This window comes from Pristis pectinata, chromosome 29, assembly GCF_009764475.1.
Source record: "Pristis pectinata isolate sPriPec2 chromosome 29, sPriPec2.1.pri, whole genome shotgun sequence".
In the NCBI taxonomy this organism is placed as follows: Eukaryota; Metazoa; Chordata; class Chondrichthyes; order Rhinopristiformes; family Pristidae; genus Pristis; species Pristis pectinata.
Genome location: NC_067433.1, coordinates 8828844 through 8848457, shown reverse-complemented (window position 1 = coordinate 8848457; position 19614 = coordinate 8828844). Strand labels below are relative to the sequence as shown.

The following is a 19614-nucleotide window of genomic DNA, read 5'->3' as shown; positions in this document are numbered from 1 at the left end:
ACCTTTCCAGTGGCAACTGTGCGCTGCTTGATAATGCTTCTTCAACTTGATTGGTTAACTTGCTTTCCCTCTCCACACCATTCCCAGATGCCCCACTGAGGGTGCAGTGTTGCACTTTGGTTCCCCAGCTTTCGGTGAGTTCCACCTAGTTCGAAACCAATGCACAATTGTAACAGCAGACAGCAAAATCAAACCCAATGTTCTAAGTTTAAGTGATACTGCAGGATAAACATAGGGCAAGGCACTTCTAGGCCCGTGAGTTTGTTCAGGTTAAGTTCATAGGACCCAATGATTGAAGATAAATTCACACAACTGCCTGTCCCCTCATAATTCCCTGTCATGGGAGTAGGAGGCAGAGAATAGAAGAGCAGAGAATAGAATTTAACTTTTACTTATTATATAAATTAAAATAAAAAGGACAAAGTGCCATTGCATGTGACTAAAAAAAATTGCAAAAGGCTTGAAGCAAAACTCTCCCAAGTAACTCCAGCATTATTTAGAAAAAACACAGAATTATGTAAGAAAAAAACATGCACAGGACACAGAGATTTGAAACTCAGGGCCCTGTAGGTTAAAACTCCAAATACTCTTTGAACTTACACACACAAGCTCACCCAAACACATCTACACTTACAGTTGCACATACATCTACACACCCCATCTTTTTTATGATGCACATGTGTATAAGCAGACACCCACACACGCATGTGTGCATGCACATACACATAAATGGATGTGCTTATTAATGGTTCTTCAACCTGATTAGTTAACTTGCTTTACCCATCCCCCCCCACACACACGTGCATACACACACATGTGCACACAAACATGCACTGAATCACATGTATGTTGATGATGATTAAATAATTCAGATACACTTGCACCCTCACGGGCATAGACACAGACGTGCACAAAATACATGCATGCACTGCACATGCTCAATACACGTCTGCACCCTGCACACACATACATGCACACACAATGCATGTACACACATACACATACATGTGCATGAACACACACACATGCGCGAACACACGCATACATGTGTGTGCGCGCGCGCACACACACACACACACACACACACACACACACACACACACACACACACACACACACACACACACACACACACACACACATCCTACTTTCCCCTGTGTCTAGACATGGATCTCATCCATCAAACTCACTTTGGCTTTGGCATCGACTTGAGCCTTGTTTTGGAGTAAAAACCGTGCCACCTCAGTCTGCCCCGCTCTTGCTGCCATGTGTAATGGAGTCTCTACTTTCTGCAGCAAATAAAACAAAACAGGAAACAGAAGATTTACCCCAAAGAAGTGGCTCTCGGAAAAACCCAAGAACCAGTAGCGGCCTGAGTGAGACTTTGTTTGGCACCTTGCTACCCTGTATTGGGAGGGTATGGGGTGGGCTTGTGTCCATCCCTCCCTTGTCCCAGCAGGACACTGATGACCTGAGGAACAGGCAGATCTTTGGACCTCACACGAGAGACCACAGTTTAGGATATGAAAGCCTGGATAGACTCACGGCTGGCACCCAACGATGGCACAAACGGCCCAGTCCGAGCCTCCCTGGACTGTTCTGAATGCCATGGCTCACCTTGTTTCTTCCAGCTTCAAGGGAACAACTGGAACAGGAATACGGCAAAGAAGCAAAAAGCAAAAGCTTTAAAAATAAAGCCTGAAAGGAGCAGGGGAAGCAGAGGGAGATTAAAAATAATCCTGAACCCCTTGACTGAGTTTAACTGGGCTTTAAAATAGGTGCAAATGCCTGTGAGCTTTGTGAAAATCCAAGAGCCTTTTCCCTTTGAATCCTTCTCCCTGTGATCATGTGTGGGTTTCTTCCAGGTGCTCCAGTTTCTTTCCAAATCCCAAAGACATGCAGGTTGGTAGGTTAATTGGCCAGGAACACATTCAATCAGTGTTAACAATTGTATGAGTCAGGTCTTGAGTAAAAGGCATTTGCCACAAGTGTTCTATAAGAATGCACAAAACAGGAACAGGAGGAGGCCATTCAGCCCCTTCAGTCTGCTTTCCCATGGCTGTTCTGATCTTGTTACCAGCCTGTTCCAGATAATCTTTGCTCCCCCCATATTCCAAAATATCTTTTTATCACACAATTGAATGGTCAATGACTCTGCCGCCAGAGCTCTCTGGGGTAGAAAACCCCAAAGATTCCTAAATTTCTCTTTACCTCTTTAAATGGTGAATCCTTATTCCAAAACCATTCCCTCTAGCCCTAGATATTCCCACTAGGTGAAAAATCCTCTCCCCATCAATTCCCCTCAGAGTCTCCAATGTTTCAATAAAATCACTTCTCTTTCTTCTAAACTCTAATGGGAATCAGTCCACCCTCAGTACAACCACTCACCACGTTGGATACATTAGGGGAGGCTCCATGCTGTAGTAACTTGGTGACGATATTGAGGTTTCCCATGAAGGCAGCAACATGGAGTGGCGTCAGCCCTGACTGGAATACAAGCACAGAGAGAGAATGCAAATTATAAGTCACAAAAACAGTTGTACACACTCAGATGTTTATCTTTCTCTTACAATTTCACGTGCAATGATCTAGAAAGGCAGCTCAGGTCTTGTTTAATATGACACTGCATGGTCACTTTATTTGACAAGGTCCCTCATCGCAGGCTAGCCTGGAAGGTTAAATCACAGGGGATCCAGGGGGAGATAACGGACTGGATTCATAATGGCTCAGTGGTAGGAAGCAGAGGGTGATGGTCGAGAGTTGTTTCTCGTACTGGAGGTCTAGTAGTGTGCCACAGGGGTTGGTGCTGAGACATTTGTTGTTTGTAATTTATATAAACAATTTGGATGTGAATGTATAAGGCATGGTTAGTAAGTTTGCAGATGATACCAAAATAGCTGGTGTTGTAGATAGTGTAGAGGGTTATGAAAAATAACAGGGGGATCTTGATTGGTTAGGCTGAGGATTGGCAAATGGCTTTCAATCCATATAAATGTGAGGTATTGCATTTTTCCATGCTGTATGACTCTATTTCATGTTTGATAATTCATTGTCGGCAAGGTTGTGACTGACTGCCTGACCTTCTTTGTCCTCAGAAGCTGACGTTAGCTCTTCCCTTTCAACCACTACCACTATCAGGAACAATATCAGAAAGTGCTGCAAATACTCAGTAGGTCAGACAGCAGCTGTGGAGAGGGAACCAGAATTGACATTTCAGGTCACTGACCTTTCATCAGAACTGACAAAGGGTCTACGATCTGAAGCATTAACTCTGTTTCTCTCTCCACGGATGCTCCTGACCTGCTGAGTCTTCCCAGCATTTGCCGATTTTATGTTTGATTTCTAACTGCAGCAGAGTTTTGTTTTGAGGAATGGTAAGAATAGGGTGCAGAGGTCAAAATCTTCCCTTCCTCTCCATCTTCAATAGATACCCAATGTTTGGGTGACTCACATTTCAAGCCAGTGCTTTCCTTCCATTCTAGTTTGACAATCATTAATTCAAGGAAGGATAATCCTCTTCCATTGTAAATGGAAACAATTATAAGTGGCTTCTGTATTACCTGGTGATTTTTACAGAGTGAATTCTTGTCCCAACACTGCGGTCCCTTACCTCAGTTACAGCCTCCAGCGAGGCTCCGTGCTTCAGCAACAGATCCATCACCCTGATGTGATTCTTCTTACATGCGATATGCAACGGAGTGAAGCCATTCTAGGAAATGGGGAGGGACATGGCATGTTAGACTAAGCAAGCTCATCCCTGGCGATCCACAGACATGAGGGAGCAATGTTGTACTCATGGGGTCGAGTGCCATTGCCTTAGAGGAAAGGGCCTGCACACATCGAGTGGTAGAATCTGGGGGGAATTGAAGAGAATGTGGGGAGAATTAAAAGTGGGACTAATGTAGAAAAATTGTAGATGTAAAAAATGTAGGATTGGGGTAAACTGGGTGGTTGATGGTTGGTGTAGACTTGGTGGGCTCCTTGTGGATGTCTTCCTACCTACTGGGAATTGTAAAAACATACAGAACCAGCTATTTGAGAAGCACAACATGGTGAGCCAAAGGGCCTGTATTGGATGTACTGTTCTAAAATATTGATTTAAACACGATGGAGGGAGGTTGAATATGAAGCAGAAGATTAGAAACTAAACAGTCCTGATGGACCAAATCCACTCCCAATCCCGAGGACATCCTGGTGATTCTCCAGCCTGCCATTGGCTGGCTCATTTGGTGGTGATATTGGGGGAGGAATAGAACAGCGGAGGTGTATTGTGGGAATGTGTGGGTGTAAGCCCCCAATTCTATAACAACAATCATAAAAACTTGCATTTAAGTAGAACCTACAACAGTGAAAGAAGTGCAGGTTGGTGGGTTAATTGGCCACTGTAAATTGCCCCTAGTGTGTAGCTGAGTTGATGGTCAGTACAGACTCGGTGGGCCAAAGGGCCTGTTTCTGTACTGTATGCCTCCATGATACTATGGAGCGATTAGCAGATGGAAGCCAATGAAAGGAGGGGGCTTCAGGTCAGGTGACCAGAAGCTTGGCCAAAGAGGGAGCTCACAGAGAATATCTCAACGATGAGATGAAGGTAGGTGGGCAAAGGTTTAGGAGAACGATAATGAGCAAATTCTTCCATTTACACAATATATTTCTCCTTAAAGCAGATCCTGAATTCATTCACAATCATTCACTTACTTCAGAGCCACGTCACATGCAGACTCACCAGGGCCCTGGCACTGGGCTTTGCCCCCTTGTCCAGGAGGACCTTGGCCACCTTGTGGTGGCCACAGTGAGCAGCCACATGGAGTGGGGTCAGGTTATCGAGTGTGACGTCATCGATCTCGGCTTTGTACTGGAGCAGGAGCCGGACACAGTCCAGGTGGTCGCCCTGTGCTGCCATGTGAATGGGGGAGAGGCCGTTCTAGAGGGAAAGGAAGGAACAAAGCATTTGGCAAACACACACGTCATCCAAGGCTGAGGTAGGACGACTAGCTCTTACAATCCGACCACACACCTGCCATCTGCTGCCTTACTTCACACTAGATATAAATTGGTTCATTCACTTAAAGAAGGTGTCTGCAAACACATCACACTGGGAATCAACAGGGAATTAATCAATGGTGCTGAGGTCTAGAGGGTTGAGAGCATCAAGTTCCTGGGAGTAAACATCCCCAATAGCCTGTTCTTGTCCAACCACGTAGATGCCACAGACAAGAAAGCTCACCAACGCCTCTACTTCCTCAGAAGGCTAAAGAAATTTGGCATGTCCCCCTTGACACTCACCAACTTTTATCAATGCACCATAGAAAGCATCCTATCTGGACGTATCACGGCTTGGTATGACAACTAGTCTGCCTGAAACTGTAAGAAACTGCAGAGAGTAGTGGACACAGCTCAGCACATCACAGAAACCAGCCTCCCCTCCATGGACTGTCTATACTTCTCGCTGTCTCGGTAAAGCAGCCAGCATAATCAAAGACCCCACCCACCCTGGACATTCTCTCTTCTCCCCTCTCCCATCAGGCAGAAGATACAAATGCCTGAAAGCATATGCCACCAGGCTCAAGGACAGCTTCTATCCTACTGTTGTAAGACTATTGAGCGGTTCCCTAGTACGATAAGATGAACTCTTGACCTCACAATCTACCTCGTTATGACCTTGCATCTTATTGTCTACCTGCACCGCACTTTTTCTGTAGCTGTGACACTTTATTCTGCATTCTGTATTGTTTTACCTTGAACTACTTCAATGCACTGTGTAATGAATTGATCTGTATGAACGGTCTGCAAGACAAGTTTTTCACTGTACCTCAGTACAAGTGACAATAATATAAACCAATTCCAATGACACACATAGTTTAATCATATAACCCCTTGCAGCATCAGATAGCACAGTGTACACATAAATTATTGCCCAGAGGGTACATGAGGACAATGACGAAGAGCATACACATGGACCATCAGAGACAGAATGCACACACAGATCATTGCAAAGTGAACGAGGAACGTTTGATGGCTCTGGGCCTGTACTCACTGGAGTTCAGAAGGATGAGGGGGAGCTTCATTGAAACCTACCAAATACTGAAAGGCCTGGAGAGAGTGGACGTGGAGAGGATGTTTCCATTAGTGAGTGAGTTGAGGATCCTCGGAATAAATGGATGTCCCTTTCAAACTGAGGTGAGGAGGAATTTCTTCAGCTAGATGGTGGTGGATCTGTGGAATTCGTTGCCACAGAGGGGTGTGGAGGCCAAGTCACTGAGTGTATTTAAGGCAGAGATTGATAGGTTCTTGATTGGTAGGGGCGAAGAAGGCAAGAGAATGGAGTTGAAAAAGATCATCCATGATTGAATGGCGGAGCAGACTCGATGGGCCAAATGGCCTAATTCCGCTCCTAAAGCTTAGGGTCTACACATGGACCACTGCACAGAGTATACACACAAACCATCAGACAAAACTGGATGAAACGTGGCTTGGATTTAGGATAACCCTTGGGAGTCACACGAGAATCAAGTGTGGGGTTGGTTAGGGGCAGTGAGAAACTTGTGCCACCTTCTCGGTCTCACTCACACATGCCCTGCACCTACCTTGGTTTTGGCCATAATCGGAGCATTGCGATCCAGTAGAATCTCAGCAATCTGCACATGGCCATTCCTGGCGGCGCAGTGAAGAGGCGTCAGCTCATCCTGAACAAAGAACATGCACACACACACACACAATGTAAATACCAGTCTCAGCAAAGGTCTTCAGCCAACAATTGCACAGGGATTCTGTCAAAACACGGGAAGCAGGAGCAGTGCTCTCAACGATCAGCTGCTGCCAGCAAATTGATGAAGCACATTCCCCGCCATCCACCACTATCTCAGCAGCAGGCACCTAATCCACAGCTGGACTAACACTGGGCAGCAAGCTGCAGAGCATGAAGTGGGCTTCCAGATGTGGTTCACTTGTGGTGGGGTGGTTCCCGATGGCAGTACCTGCAGACACGAGTTGCAACGCCACACATTCTGATATCAAGGTTGAGTCAGCCTCATCAAACTCTGTTTGAAAACCTATTAGAACCCATTATCCTTATGCATCCACAAAGATTTTAATTAGGGTGTTCAAGAAAGTCTAATCCATCTGAAATGCGTGTTGACCTCCCCATTTCATTTTTAGTTTCTAGATGCTTTTCTTAAGAATCTTGGAGAGATACAGCACAGAAACAGGCCCTTCAGCCCATCGAGCCCACACAGACCGTCTACCACCCATTTTACACTAAACCTGCAGTAATCTCATTTTTTTTTAATCCCCCACATTCCCCTCAACTTCCCCAGTTTCTCCCACCCACCTACAAACTAGGGGCAATTTACAGTGGCCAATTAACCTACCAATCTGCTCACCTTTGGAATGTGGGAGGAAACCCGTGTGGTCACAGGGAGTACATGCAAACCCTGCATAGATCAGGATTGACTCGGGTCTCTGGCACTGTTAGACACTGTTACACCCTTGACTCAAAATGATATTCTTCATTCATCTCTGGGCATCAAGCAAACTGATCTACAGGGGCAAGATTTCTTTTCTCTTCTTTTTCAACACAGTATAGTTTAGATGTTAATTCTGCGTACTGCTGGAAAGGCTCCTCGTGGTCCTGTGAAAATAATATCAAACTCTCCTTGGCTGGGCCTCTAGCTGTGGGAGTGATTGGAGCCTTGGTGGTATAATGCCGTTCCCAAGTAGCAATGGAAACTAGGGAAGTCAGGAAGTTAAAATCTCCTCCTAAAATGGCTTGGCACTATGAAAATAAAATGACTTGAAATTTTTAGCACAACTTAATTAATACAACAAATAATCTGCTAGAGGAACTCAAAAGCTTAAGCGATAGCTGTTGGTGGGGCTGAGGGGGGGGAGGAATTGTCAGCGTCTTAGGTGGAAACCCTGCATCAGGACCCTGCAGGGTCTCAACATGAAATGCTGACAACTCCTTTCCCCTCCCCACAGATAATGCTCGACTCGCTGAGTTCCTCCAGCAGACTGTTTGTTGCTCCAGATTCCAGCATCTGCAGTCTCCCGTGTCTCCTCTTAATTATTTATTATGTTGGGGCAAGGTTCTATTTTTATAAAACTAATGGCGTGGAAATGAAACATAATTCTCCTAAATTCCCTAAAGCATGGGATCTGAGATAGGGACAAGACAGAAGATCCCTCGGTGCTGCCAATGAACAGAAGAACAGGAACATAAGAAAAAGCAGGAGACTATCTGGCTCTTTGAGCCTCCTCCACAGTTCAGTAGGACATTGTCTGATCAGATCTTGACCTCCATTCACTTTCCCACCTGTTGACCCGTGACCATCAATTTCCCTATCGTTTGAAAGTATGTCCATTTCTGCCTTCAGTGATTCAGCCTCCACTGCTGGCTGGGCGAGAGAATTCCAAAGAGAAGCAATTCCTCCTCATCTCCATCTTTAGCAGGTGACACCTAATTCTGAAACAATTCCCAATTTCTAGATCCTCTCTGAATCCTGTCAATCACCCTCAGGATCTTATACTTCATTAAGAATATCTCTCATCCTTTTATACAGGCGACCCCTGCATAAAGTTATTCGGGTGATGGAAGGTTGCCCTTCACAAATCACGATCCAAAAATTGGAGATGCAGAATAAAATCTGCTGTCATGGAATTTACGTAAAAAAAATAAACACTGGGATTTCTTGATTCACACACAGATGACACAGCTTCACATTATGCAATACGGACTGTTTTCTAGGAACGCAACCCTCCCATAACGCTGGGAGTTTCTCGTACACTCATAAGTGTGAGTTCAACCCGCTGAACCTCACTTTATATGACCACCCCTTCATCCCAGGAATCACAGTGAACCTTCCCTGCACTGCCTCCAATACAAACATGGCCTTCCTTAAAACGGTACACAGTACTGCAGGTATGGTCTTACAGCACATGAAAGTTGTATGAAAGCTTCCAAAGGTTTACACTCCATACTCCTTACAATAAAGGTTAACATTCCATTAACCTTCCTGGTCTCTTGCTGTCTTCTTGAGTTTCATGTGAACAGACCCCAAAATATATGAAGTCGTGACATTTTGTCGTCTTTTATTTAAATAACATCCTGCTTTTCTCCCTTCCTAAGTGGATAATCTCACATATTTCCAACATACACTGCCTGCCAAATACTTGCCCACTCACTGAACTTTTTAATACCCCTTTGCATCTTCCTTACAACTTACTTTCCCACCTGTCTTTGTATCATCAGCAAACCCGGCTACAATACACTAAAAACTGTGTCCTTTCACTTCAGTCATTAATATAGATTATAAATAATTGGGCCCCAGCCCACTAGTTACAGTTTGCCAATTTGAAAACTCTGTTTATTGTAAGTTGGCCAGTCCTCTGTCTACTACCCCCAATGACTTGAGGTCTTATTTCATGCAGTAGCCTTTTTATATTACTCCACACTGAATGCTTTCTGGAAACCCAGTACACTATACCTATTGGATCCCCTTTATCCACGCAGCCTGTTACATCCTCAAAGAACATAAGTAGGCTAGCCAAGCATAATTATCCTTTCATAAAACCATGTTGACTCTGCTTGGTTGTCTTTTGATTTTATAAATGACCTCTTATTACCTGCTTCGTAATAGACACCAGCATTTTTCCCAAATAGAGAAATGGAGAAATAGAACACGAGAAAGGCCCTTCAGCCCACCGAGTCACACTGACCATCAACCACTCATTTACTAACCCTATAGTAATCCCATTTTTTTATTCTCCCCACATTCTCATCAACTCCCCCCAGTTTCTATCACTCACCTGTACACTTGGGGCAATTTACAGTGGCCAATTAACCTACCAACCTGCAATGCTTTTGGGATTTGGAAAGAAACCGGAGCACCTGGAAGAAACCTACGCACGGTCACAGGGAGAACGTGCAAACTCCACACAGGCAGCGTCTGAGGTCAGGATTGAACCCGGGTCTCCTGCCCTGTGAGGCAGTGGCTCTCCAGCTGTGCCACTGTGCCGCCCAAGTGATAGATGTTAGGCTAATTGGCCAAAAGTTTCCTGCTCTCCTGTTTCGTTCTTGAATAAAGATCATCTATTGGTGATTTGCCAATCCAGTGGAACCTTTCCAGAATTTGGGAAATTTGGAAGACCAAAACCAATGCATCCGATATCTTGCAGCCACGTCTTTTAATCCCACAGAATGCCGGCAATCAGGTTCAGGGATCTTGTGAGCTCTTAATTCCATTAATTTGCCCAATGATTGTTTTAAGTTCCTCCCATGCTTTTGCCCCTAGATTTTCCACTTTTATTGGGATGCTCCAACTTCCTTCCACTATGAAGACAGATAGAAAGAATTTGTTCGAAGTCTCCATTTCCTTACTTCTCATTATTAATTCCATCTCTGAGGTTCCAATGCTTAATGTAGATAGTTTTCCCTTTCATACATTTCTGGAAAGCTTGGATGATACTTCCTGTCATTGAGAGCTGGGTTTGTCTCCCACTATGTTAAGAGGCCAATCTCTAATTGCACTCACCTTTGTCCGAGCATCGATCTGGGCTTCACGATCCAGCAGAAACCTGACCATATTTGTGTTCCCTCTTCGGGAAGCAATGTGCAGTGCTGTGATTCCATTCTGAACACAACAAAGAATAAATATATGAGAAAACAGACAGGGTTATAGAGTCACACAACACAGAAACAAGCCCTTCAGCTCACCACATCTATGTCAACCATCAAATACCCATCCATACAAATCCCATGTACCAGCTCATGGTCCATAGCTGGTGATTCACCTGTTCATACCAATACTTTTTAAATATCGTAAGAGTATCTGCATCCACCACCTCCTCAGGCAGAACATTCCAGATTGCAACCACCCTCTGAGGGAAAAGACTTTTCCTCAGATCCCCTCTAACCCTCTTACTTTCAGTCTCAAACCCTCAAGGGAGACCCCATTGTCCTTCACTGAATAAACCTTGTGGCAAGTCCAACTTACTACAACACAGAAGCTGGCCTATCAGCCCCATGCTAGCTTCCAGCAGGGTAATTGCATTCATCATTTCCTCCTCTTCCTATTGCCCTGTACTCTTTCAGCTCTCTCACATGCTCATCAATCCCCCTTTGATTCTTTTGCTACTCACCTAATCTAAGAGTAATTTGCAATGGCTAACTAACCTAACAGCGCATCTTTATGACGTGGGAGGAAACTGGAGCATCTGGGGTAGATGCATACAGTCACAGGGAGAATGTGCGAACTCCACAAGGACAGCACCAGAGATCGGGATCAGACCCTGGTCTGCACTCCAGTGCAACTAACTGCTGCACTCCAGTGCCAACACTGATAACCTCATGAGGAGACAACCTTTGTAAAAGGAATTATGGACATGAATTCACACCATATCACCTTGATACCCAGTCCCAAACCCTCTTCTGTTGATGCTGAGCTCCTGCAGAGCTTCACAACTAAGCTCACATTCCAGACCCCAGTTCTATACAAGGACAAGCCCACCTCCCCCTGTCTAATCACTCATGCAGTGCCTGAGAAATTGTGAAGCTATGCCCAGGTCGGAGGCATGAAATAGGTGCCAAGATGTTCCATCTAATTGGCAGTGTGAACACATTCTCTGCCAGTCACACAAGGGCATTCATCACCCAGCTCAGGAACAGCCCTTGGGCCTTTTGCATATTCAGATAGGAGGCTTAACATTCCTTGAAACTCCATATCCAAAACTACAGTGTACAGATACACATGGGGATGAGGGATGCTCCTTAAAGGGATCACAGGGAGATGGTAAATTGGTTGAAAAACACATGGGGAATTGGATCTGGGAATGATCCTGTGACTTTATCAAAGGCAATGATTTGCACAACCCAGTACTGAGCTCAAAGAAGCAGTCAGCTCCTCCAACAGAGTTAACATCTGTGTGAACTCACATTCCAGGAGGTTTAATTAGAAAATAACATTCATCTTGTTGCCAGATTGGGAATTTTGTCTGCATGGTCACCTCCTCTCTCCAGATTAGGTGGCCTCTCCTAATTGCCTCTGCCTCTGACCCCTTCCCCCTTTCTTTCAATTTCCCCTCACCCCTCGCCAGTCAGGCCCCACTCAATTGCTTGCTCCTTCCTGATTATGGCTTCACTTCTGATCCTTCCTTCCCGATAACTCCCACCCAGCATCGAGCCAGAAAAGCCTGCGGAGTTTCTCCAGCATCGGTTGCGCCATCGGTACAGCAGACTGATCTTTCCTGGCTACCTCAGGATTCTACCAGTTTCACGGTTAACTATTTCTGTGCTGCTGTGAATTGAAGGGAGATGCTTCAGTTTGAACCAGCTGTACTCTCTCTGGAGGTGGAGGAGGTCTACAACATCAGGTTCGTCTCTCTTTGCCATGGGTACTGGAGAAGTCTTGAGGACTGATCGCCAAGGTGTCCCTGGGCAAATCGGGGGAGCAGCCAGGGAGAGGAAGGGGGGAGGCCGAGGAATTCCACACAAACTGCATAGACCCAAAACTCCGATTGGGACCTACCTTGGGTGTAAAATTGATGTTGGCCCCTCTGGTCAGCAGCATGTGAGCCACGTTCAGATTCTCATAATGTGCTGCGATGTGGAGCGGAGTGAAGCCAGTCTGAAATGAGAACGGAGAGCAGGTCTCAGTACCAGGAGCAGAGACACTCCAGTCATTATTGATGTCTGCCAGAGCAAAGCATTAGAGCAAACGTCTGTGTTCAATTAGACATAATGGCCCATTAACCTCACCCATCCTTTCCAGAATGCACTTTTATGCTTAATAGAGTGTAGAACTGGCATCAAAGAAGCAGTTATATGGACTCCTGTGCATCCTGTGGGATGCTGATGGTCCAGACAAACCACAAAGAATTCAGGAGTCGGAAAAGCTTTCCACATTGGAACGTTGTCAACTGCACCAATCCTTTCAAGTGACTGACTGCATTGTTCATGGGCACTTTTAAATGGAGGGAGATTGAATGGTGTTAGTTGTTGACTAAGGCCTTGAGCAAGGAGAGAGCTGCTGACCAAAGCCCGTCAACACTCAACTAGCACATGTAGCTCGTACAACAGCATTAACAAACATCAAACCATGTGCTACACACAATTCTTAAAGGCTTCCTAACACACACACCTACATAGAGCATGGAACAGGCCCTTTGTTCCACGATGTCGTGCCGAACAAATTAAAGTAATGGCACCTAGTCCCTTCTGCCTGCACGTGGTCCATATCCCTCCATTCTCTGCATATTCACGTGCCTATCTAACCGCCACTGTCGTATCTGCCTCCATCACCACCTCTGGCAGTGCATTCCAGGCACCCACCACTCTCTGTGTAAAATACTTGCCCCCTTCCTCTCCTTTAAACTTACCCCCTCTCACCTTAAATGCATGCCCTCTAGTACTAGATATTTCAACCCTGGGAAAAAGGGTCTAGCAGTCTACTCTATCTATGCCTCTCATAATTTTATAAACTTCCATCAGGTCTAATCTACTGCACTGTTCTCCATTAAAGAAAGTAATAAGCCATGAAAAATCCCACTATCTACATACATAACGTTATATCCTCTATCTATTTACACACTGGCAGTAGTACACTCGATTAACTACATACGTATACAATTATTAAGTACCAGTTCAGCCAATCTATGGTTGTCTTAACCACTGAGTTTTACTCTGCTGCAAAGTTTGCTGATGATGCAAAGCTAGGTGGCAGTGTGGGCTGTGAAGATCATGCAGAGTGGTTTCAGAGTGGAGACAGGTTAAGGGAAAGTGACAACACAGCAGATGGAACATCATGTGGAAACTGCAAGGCCATCCACCCTGGTACAAAGCTAGAAAGAAGGCCGAGTATCTTTTAAATGGAGGGAGATTGAATGGTGTTAATGTTTAGAGGGATTTGGGTGTTCTTGTACATGAATCACTGCAGGTTCACATGCAAGTACAACAATCAGGTAGGAAGGTAAATGGTCCGTTATTGCAAGAGTATTTGAGTACAAGACATCTTGCTCTAATTATATAGAGCCCTGGTGATATTGTGTACAGGATTGAGAGTGTACAGTGAGATTGCGGTGAGAATATTGAGGTCTGGTCTCCTTCCCAAAGGAAGGATGTACTTCCATTTGAGGGAATGCAGCCAAGGTTCACTACACTGATTCTTGGGTAGACAGGTTTGTTGTACGAGATAAAAATAAGCACAGTGGGTCTAAACACTTGAATTTTAAAAAATGAGAGGTGCAAAATATTAACTAAGCTTTAACTTGTATCAGATCTGATGACCTTACATCAATGAAACTTATAAATATTTAATGTCAGTCATATTATGCCACCTTCAGTTATTTAAGATCAGGTGCGCCAGATGCTGACCTGGACTCTTGCTAAAAATGCCTATTTTCTGCAGTAAACCCATTTTCAGCCGGATTAATCAAACTATGCAGGTTGCCACTCTTAAACCTGGTCAGAAATGTTTCTTAATGGAAGGAAACACAACAAACAATTGTGTTCTAAAGTGGTGCCTGATTGCATTGGTTCATGTTAGACTGTGCTTGTGATAACATAGAAATGAGTTTGAGCAGAAATTGGAACTGTAATTTAACTTCAAATTCTTAAAGGCGACAATTGTGCTTAAAGTTGTGAAAATCAAAAAAGAAATCACATTACTTTAAGCACAACTGACACCTAGACTGTTCACTGTGTGCTGATTAAACTCTCCCACCCTTTGAAGTCCAGAAGATGGACAAAATGGATGGAATTGCAATTGTCCACATAGGTATGTGCGAAGGATGTTCGAAAGTGTTTCGTAGCCCATGAATTACTTTTAAATACAACTGACCTCTGCATGGCCAGGTTCTGTCCTAATTCTGGAAAGGGTGAGCAGCTTCAAGTTCCTGGGCATCAACATCTCAGACAACCTATCCTGGGACAACACATTGATGCAATCACGAAGAAGGCACACCAGCAGCTCTACTTCATTAGGAGTTTGAGGAGATTTGGTATGTCACCAAAGACGCTTGCAAATTTCTACAGATGTACGGTGGAGAGCATTCTGACTGGTTGCATCACAAACTGGTATGAAGGTTCCAATGCACAGGATCGCAAGAGGCTGCAGAGGGTTGTAGACTCAGTCTGCTCCATCAAGGGCACAACCCTCCCCACCATCGAGGACATCTTCAAGAGGTGGTGTCTCAAGAAGGCGGCACCCATCAGTAAGGACCTTCACCATCCAGGACATGCCCTCTTCTCCTTACTACCATCAGGGGGGAGGTACAGGAGCCCGAAGACCCACACTCAACGATTCAGGAACAGCTTCTTCCCCTCTGCCATAAGATTTCTGAACGGTCCATGAACCCTATCTTGTTATTCCTCTTTTGCATTATTTTATTTATTTACTTTTTGGTATACGTAGTAATTTTTAATGTCTTACACTGTACTGCTGCCACAAAACAACAGATTTCATGACATATGCCAGTGATAATAAACCTGATTCTGATTCCATTTACAAGTTTGTAGATGATACCACTGTAGTGGGCCAGATCTCAAACAATTGACAAAACGGAGTGCAGGAAGGAAATAGAGAGCCTAGTGACATGGTGTCATGACAACAACCTGTCCCTCAATGTCAACAAAACAAATGAGCTGGTCATTGACTTCAGGAAGCAGTGTGGAGGACATGCCCCTGCATCTATCAATGGTGCTGAGGTGGAGATGGTTGAGAGCTTCAAGTTGCGAGGTGTAAATATCACCAACTATTTATCCAATGAACAGTTTTCACCATCTGAACATCAGATAATCCCAAAGAAATCAAAGTCTTCACCCCTCAGCTTTCCACCAATGTTGGCATAGAGTTTGTGCCTATGTAACAGTGTGGGGCCTGAGGTGCCAAGTCAAACCATAAACATCTTGCTCTTTATATTTGTTTGAGAACTGGTCATCCTTTATTTCCTTTTGCTTCAGCTGTACTATATTACACAGGCTACACACCATTAGCAACATATCACAGAGAAAAAGCTCAATCCTGTTTGAACTGTCCTGTTATTTCACCCCATCAGAGAAATTCTCTTTGTTCCACTCATTGCCTTGCCCTATCTTCCCTGCTACCCAAACTAACTTGTTTATCTCTCTGAAGACACAGAGACTGCAGATGCTGGAATCCAGAGCAAAAAATAAACTGCTGGAGGAACTCAACAGGGCAGGCAGCATCCATGGAGGCAAACGGTGGACATTTTGGGTTGTGACCTTTCATCTGGACTGGTGAAGTTCGGATGAAGGGTCTTGACTTGAAACGTCGACTGTCCATTTCTCTCCACAGATGCTGCCTGATCTGCTGAGTTCCTCCAGCAGTTTAAAAACACGATGATGCTGGAGGAACCCAGCAGGCCAGGCAGCATCTGTGGAGAAAAGCAGGCGGTGAACATTTTGGGTCACATTGACCGCCTGCTTTTCTCCACGGATGCTGCCTGGCCTGCTGGGTTCCTGCGGCATCACAATGTTTTTCATCTAGATTCCAGTGGCTGCAGTCCTTTGTTTCTCCTCCAGTAGTTTGCTTTTCATTTTTCTCTTTCTCAGTTCTGATGAGGAGTCCGTTAACTTTCACCCTCCACAGATGCTGCCTGACCTGCTGAGTGCTTCCAGAATTTTTATTTCAGATTTCCAGTGTCTGATTATTTTGATTTCCATAACCAACTGAGACAGACTGAGACAGATCACTTTTTCCGAGCAAAAGTGATAAAATTAAGAGAAGGCAGCAAAGACAGACAATGGTTCTGCTTGGTGCAAAGCGCCTACACTGAATAAAACACATCCTTCAGGGAATGAGATTAGCTGTCCTTATCCAGTTTGGCCTATATTTGACTCATAATCTACAAATGTGGTTGACTTAACAGATATCCTTCCCTAAAGGACATGTATTTTCACAATATTTGATCATTTTGTAATTAGTGTTATAGATGCTCCGTTTTTTTTGTCACAGATTTATCTATTAACTTAGTCATAGAATACTACAGCACAGAAACAGGCCCTTCAGCCCATCTAGTCCATGCCGACCTGATCTGCCGAGTCCTATCTACCTGCTTGAGTGTAAACTCCTCAGCTGCCTTGGCGAGATTCGAACTCATGGGTCCTGATCAACAGTCTAGATCTCTGACTACTGGTCCAATAACTTTACCACTGTGCTTCTGTACCTCTTAGTTCAGGGGCGTTAAGGGTAGACAATAACTGCCAGCATTGACAGTGACAACCACACCCCAGGAATGAATAAATAATACAAAACACATGAGCCTGTCACAGTATGCAACCAACAATCACATCATCTTTGGTGCCTTAGTTGTCAGCTGAATGCAACACTCACTGTGGTGCCAACAGTTCTTTATTTCCTTCGTATAACCACCTGAAATGAAAGGAAATTCTTTTCCCTCCTGATTAATGGGACCATAGTTGACTAATGGATTCAGTTATAGAATCTCATGCCAAGCAGGAAGGGTGAGGGGGAAGGGAGTTCAAAGCTCTAACTCTAAAATCCATCATTAAGGACCCTCACCACCCAGGACAGGCCCTCTTCACGTTATACCATCAGGGAGGAGGTACAGGAGCCTGAAGACCCACACTCAACGTTTTAGGAAAAGCTTCTTCCCCTCCACCATCAGATTTCTGAACGGTCCATGAACCTATGAACACTACCTCATCATTCCTCTTTTGCACTATTTATTTATTTTGTAACTTATGGTAATTTTTCTGCCTTGCACTGTACTGCTGCCACAAAACAACAGATTTCACAATATATATCGGTTATAATAAAACTGATTCTGATTCCAGTTCTAACCGCTGGGTTTGGGATTGTTAGGGTTAGCAGGGGAGCTTTGCAAAGCGAGTCCTTCAAATCCTTCAGAATTTGCAGCAGGAACGCGATGACCAATTCAAACAAATTACGGCTGGTGGTCACAAGACTGACTCCATGGCTGCTCAGAAGGCTTCAGTTCTACCTGCTGCATGGATCCACTCCAACAAGTGTCCACGTATGTGGGCATGCCATGACGGGATGAGCTGAGTGGCTCAGTTGTGACTTTGAGACATAGCATGTGGATTTGCAGCTCTCCCCAGTGCACAGAAAGGATCAGGCCGTGTCAGTGAGGAGGGAAGTAGTTTGCACTGAAATCACATCACAATAGCACTCTGGCCATCTGACCCTTCGACAACCAGTCCTGTCCGGATCATCTCTACAGTATTTGTATTTTATATAATTCTATGTGAACCATGCGATGACTGCGTCTGTGTGGTAAGGGAAGGGGTAAGGTGAGTGAGGATTTCTCATCAGCACAAGTTCCCGCAAAATTACAAACCAATAGCATAAATATTGAATGTTTTCATAATATCAACAATAACTTAAGCTTATTCCAAATCTATATAACATGGGATTTAAATTCCCCATTGCCTTGATGGGATATGGAGTCAGTCTGTTAGCCCAGCCCTTTGTATAATCATCCATTAACACACCACAATGCCGTTGCACTCTGAAAATGTAACTGGAGACAACAATGCCCCTACCCCACTACCCTTCAAGCTTCCTTCCTCACTCCCCTGAATGTGGCTAAGGATTGTCGCTGAGTTCTAAAAAATCCTAATCGATTCCCAAAGAGCAAGCTTCAGGATGGGGTAACACCATTCGTAACACTTGCACTGTGTACGCAGATATATTTTACCTAGTCAGAAACCTATCTAGTTCATTTTGATGGTTTATAGTGAACTTGTACTCATTGGAAGTTAAGCTCTGAGTCAATAGGTGTCTTTGAGCATGGAAGATTATTGCCTCTCGTTTGTACCTCTGCATTTCAAACAACAAAGCCATTCAACCCATTGCGTCCATCCTGATGAATAAAGCATTACTCAGCCTAATCCAACCAGGTCCATAGCTCTCCAGGCCACTTGAGTGCACATCAAGTCCTGTTTGAATGCAATAAGGGTTTCTCCTTCAACAACCCTGTCTGACAGTGGGTTGCAGATCCCCAGAAAGCATTTACCTTTGACAGTACATCAGGGTTGGGGTCGTTCTGCAGGAGGACTGCTGCAGTCCGGGTGTCATCATTCCGTGCCGCGATGTGCAAGGCAGGGAGGCACACCTTCCCTTTCGTCCCGTAGTTTATCAGATCAGCCACCACGTTCTCATGTCCTTGTTGTAGCGCAACAGCCAAGGGTGTGAATCCATCCTGGGACAAAAAACAAACCATGAGAGCATCATGAGGAGGAGAGATGCTGCTTTATACAGGACATCTGCTGCATCGAATTCATGAACAACTCAAGGGAAAGGGGAATACATTGTCTATCACTGATAGGTTTGCCAAAAACCAATTTCATCAAACAAAAACCATTTTCATATTGGTACAGGACTAATCATAGAGTTATACAGCATGGAAACAGGCCCTTCGGCCCAACTCATCCATGTCGACCAAGATGTTTACCTGAGCTAGTCCCATTTGCCTGCATTTGGCCCATGTTCCTCTATAACTTGCCTATCCATGGTCCTGACGCAAGATTTCGACCCAAAACATCGACAATTTCTTCCCCCCCCCGCAGAAGCGGTTTGACCCACTGAGCTCCTCCAGCAGATCGCTTGTTGCTATCCC

General features: G+C 44.7%; 1 protein-coding gene across 8 annotated transcripts in view; it reads right to left on the bottom strand.

Moving 5' to 3' along the window:
- The window catches only part of LOC127584319 (ankyrin-1-like), a 329079-nt gene that overhangs the window by 98667 nt on the left and 210798 nt on the right, over positions 1-19614 (bottom strand). For all 8 annotated transcript variants that reach the window (XM_052041013.1, XM_052041016.1, XM_052041021.1 and 5 more), the window contains exons 6-13: positions 19012-19197; positions 12522-12620; positions 10530-10628; positions 6585-6683; positions 4724-4921; positions 3611-3709; positions 2389-2487; positions 1191-1289 (exon numbers count right to left, since the gene is read on the bottom strand). In XM_052041013.1, the coding sequence (XP_051896973.1) occupies positions 1191-1289; positions 2389-2487; positions 3611-3709; positions 4724-4921; positions 6585-6683; positions 10530-10628; positions 12522-12620; positions 19012-19197 (978 nt within the window). The remainder of the gene's footprint in view (positions 1-1190; positions 1290-2388; positions 2488-3610; positions 3710-4723; positions 4922-6584; positions 6684-10529; positions 10629-12521; positions 12621-19011; positions 19198-19614) is intronic.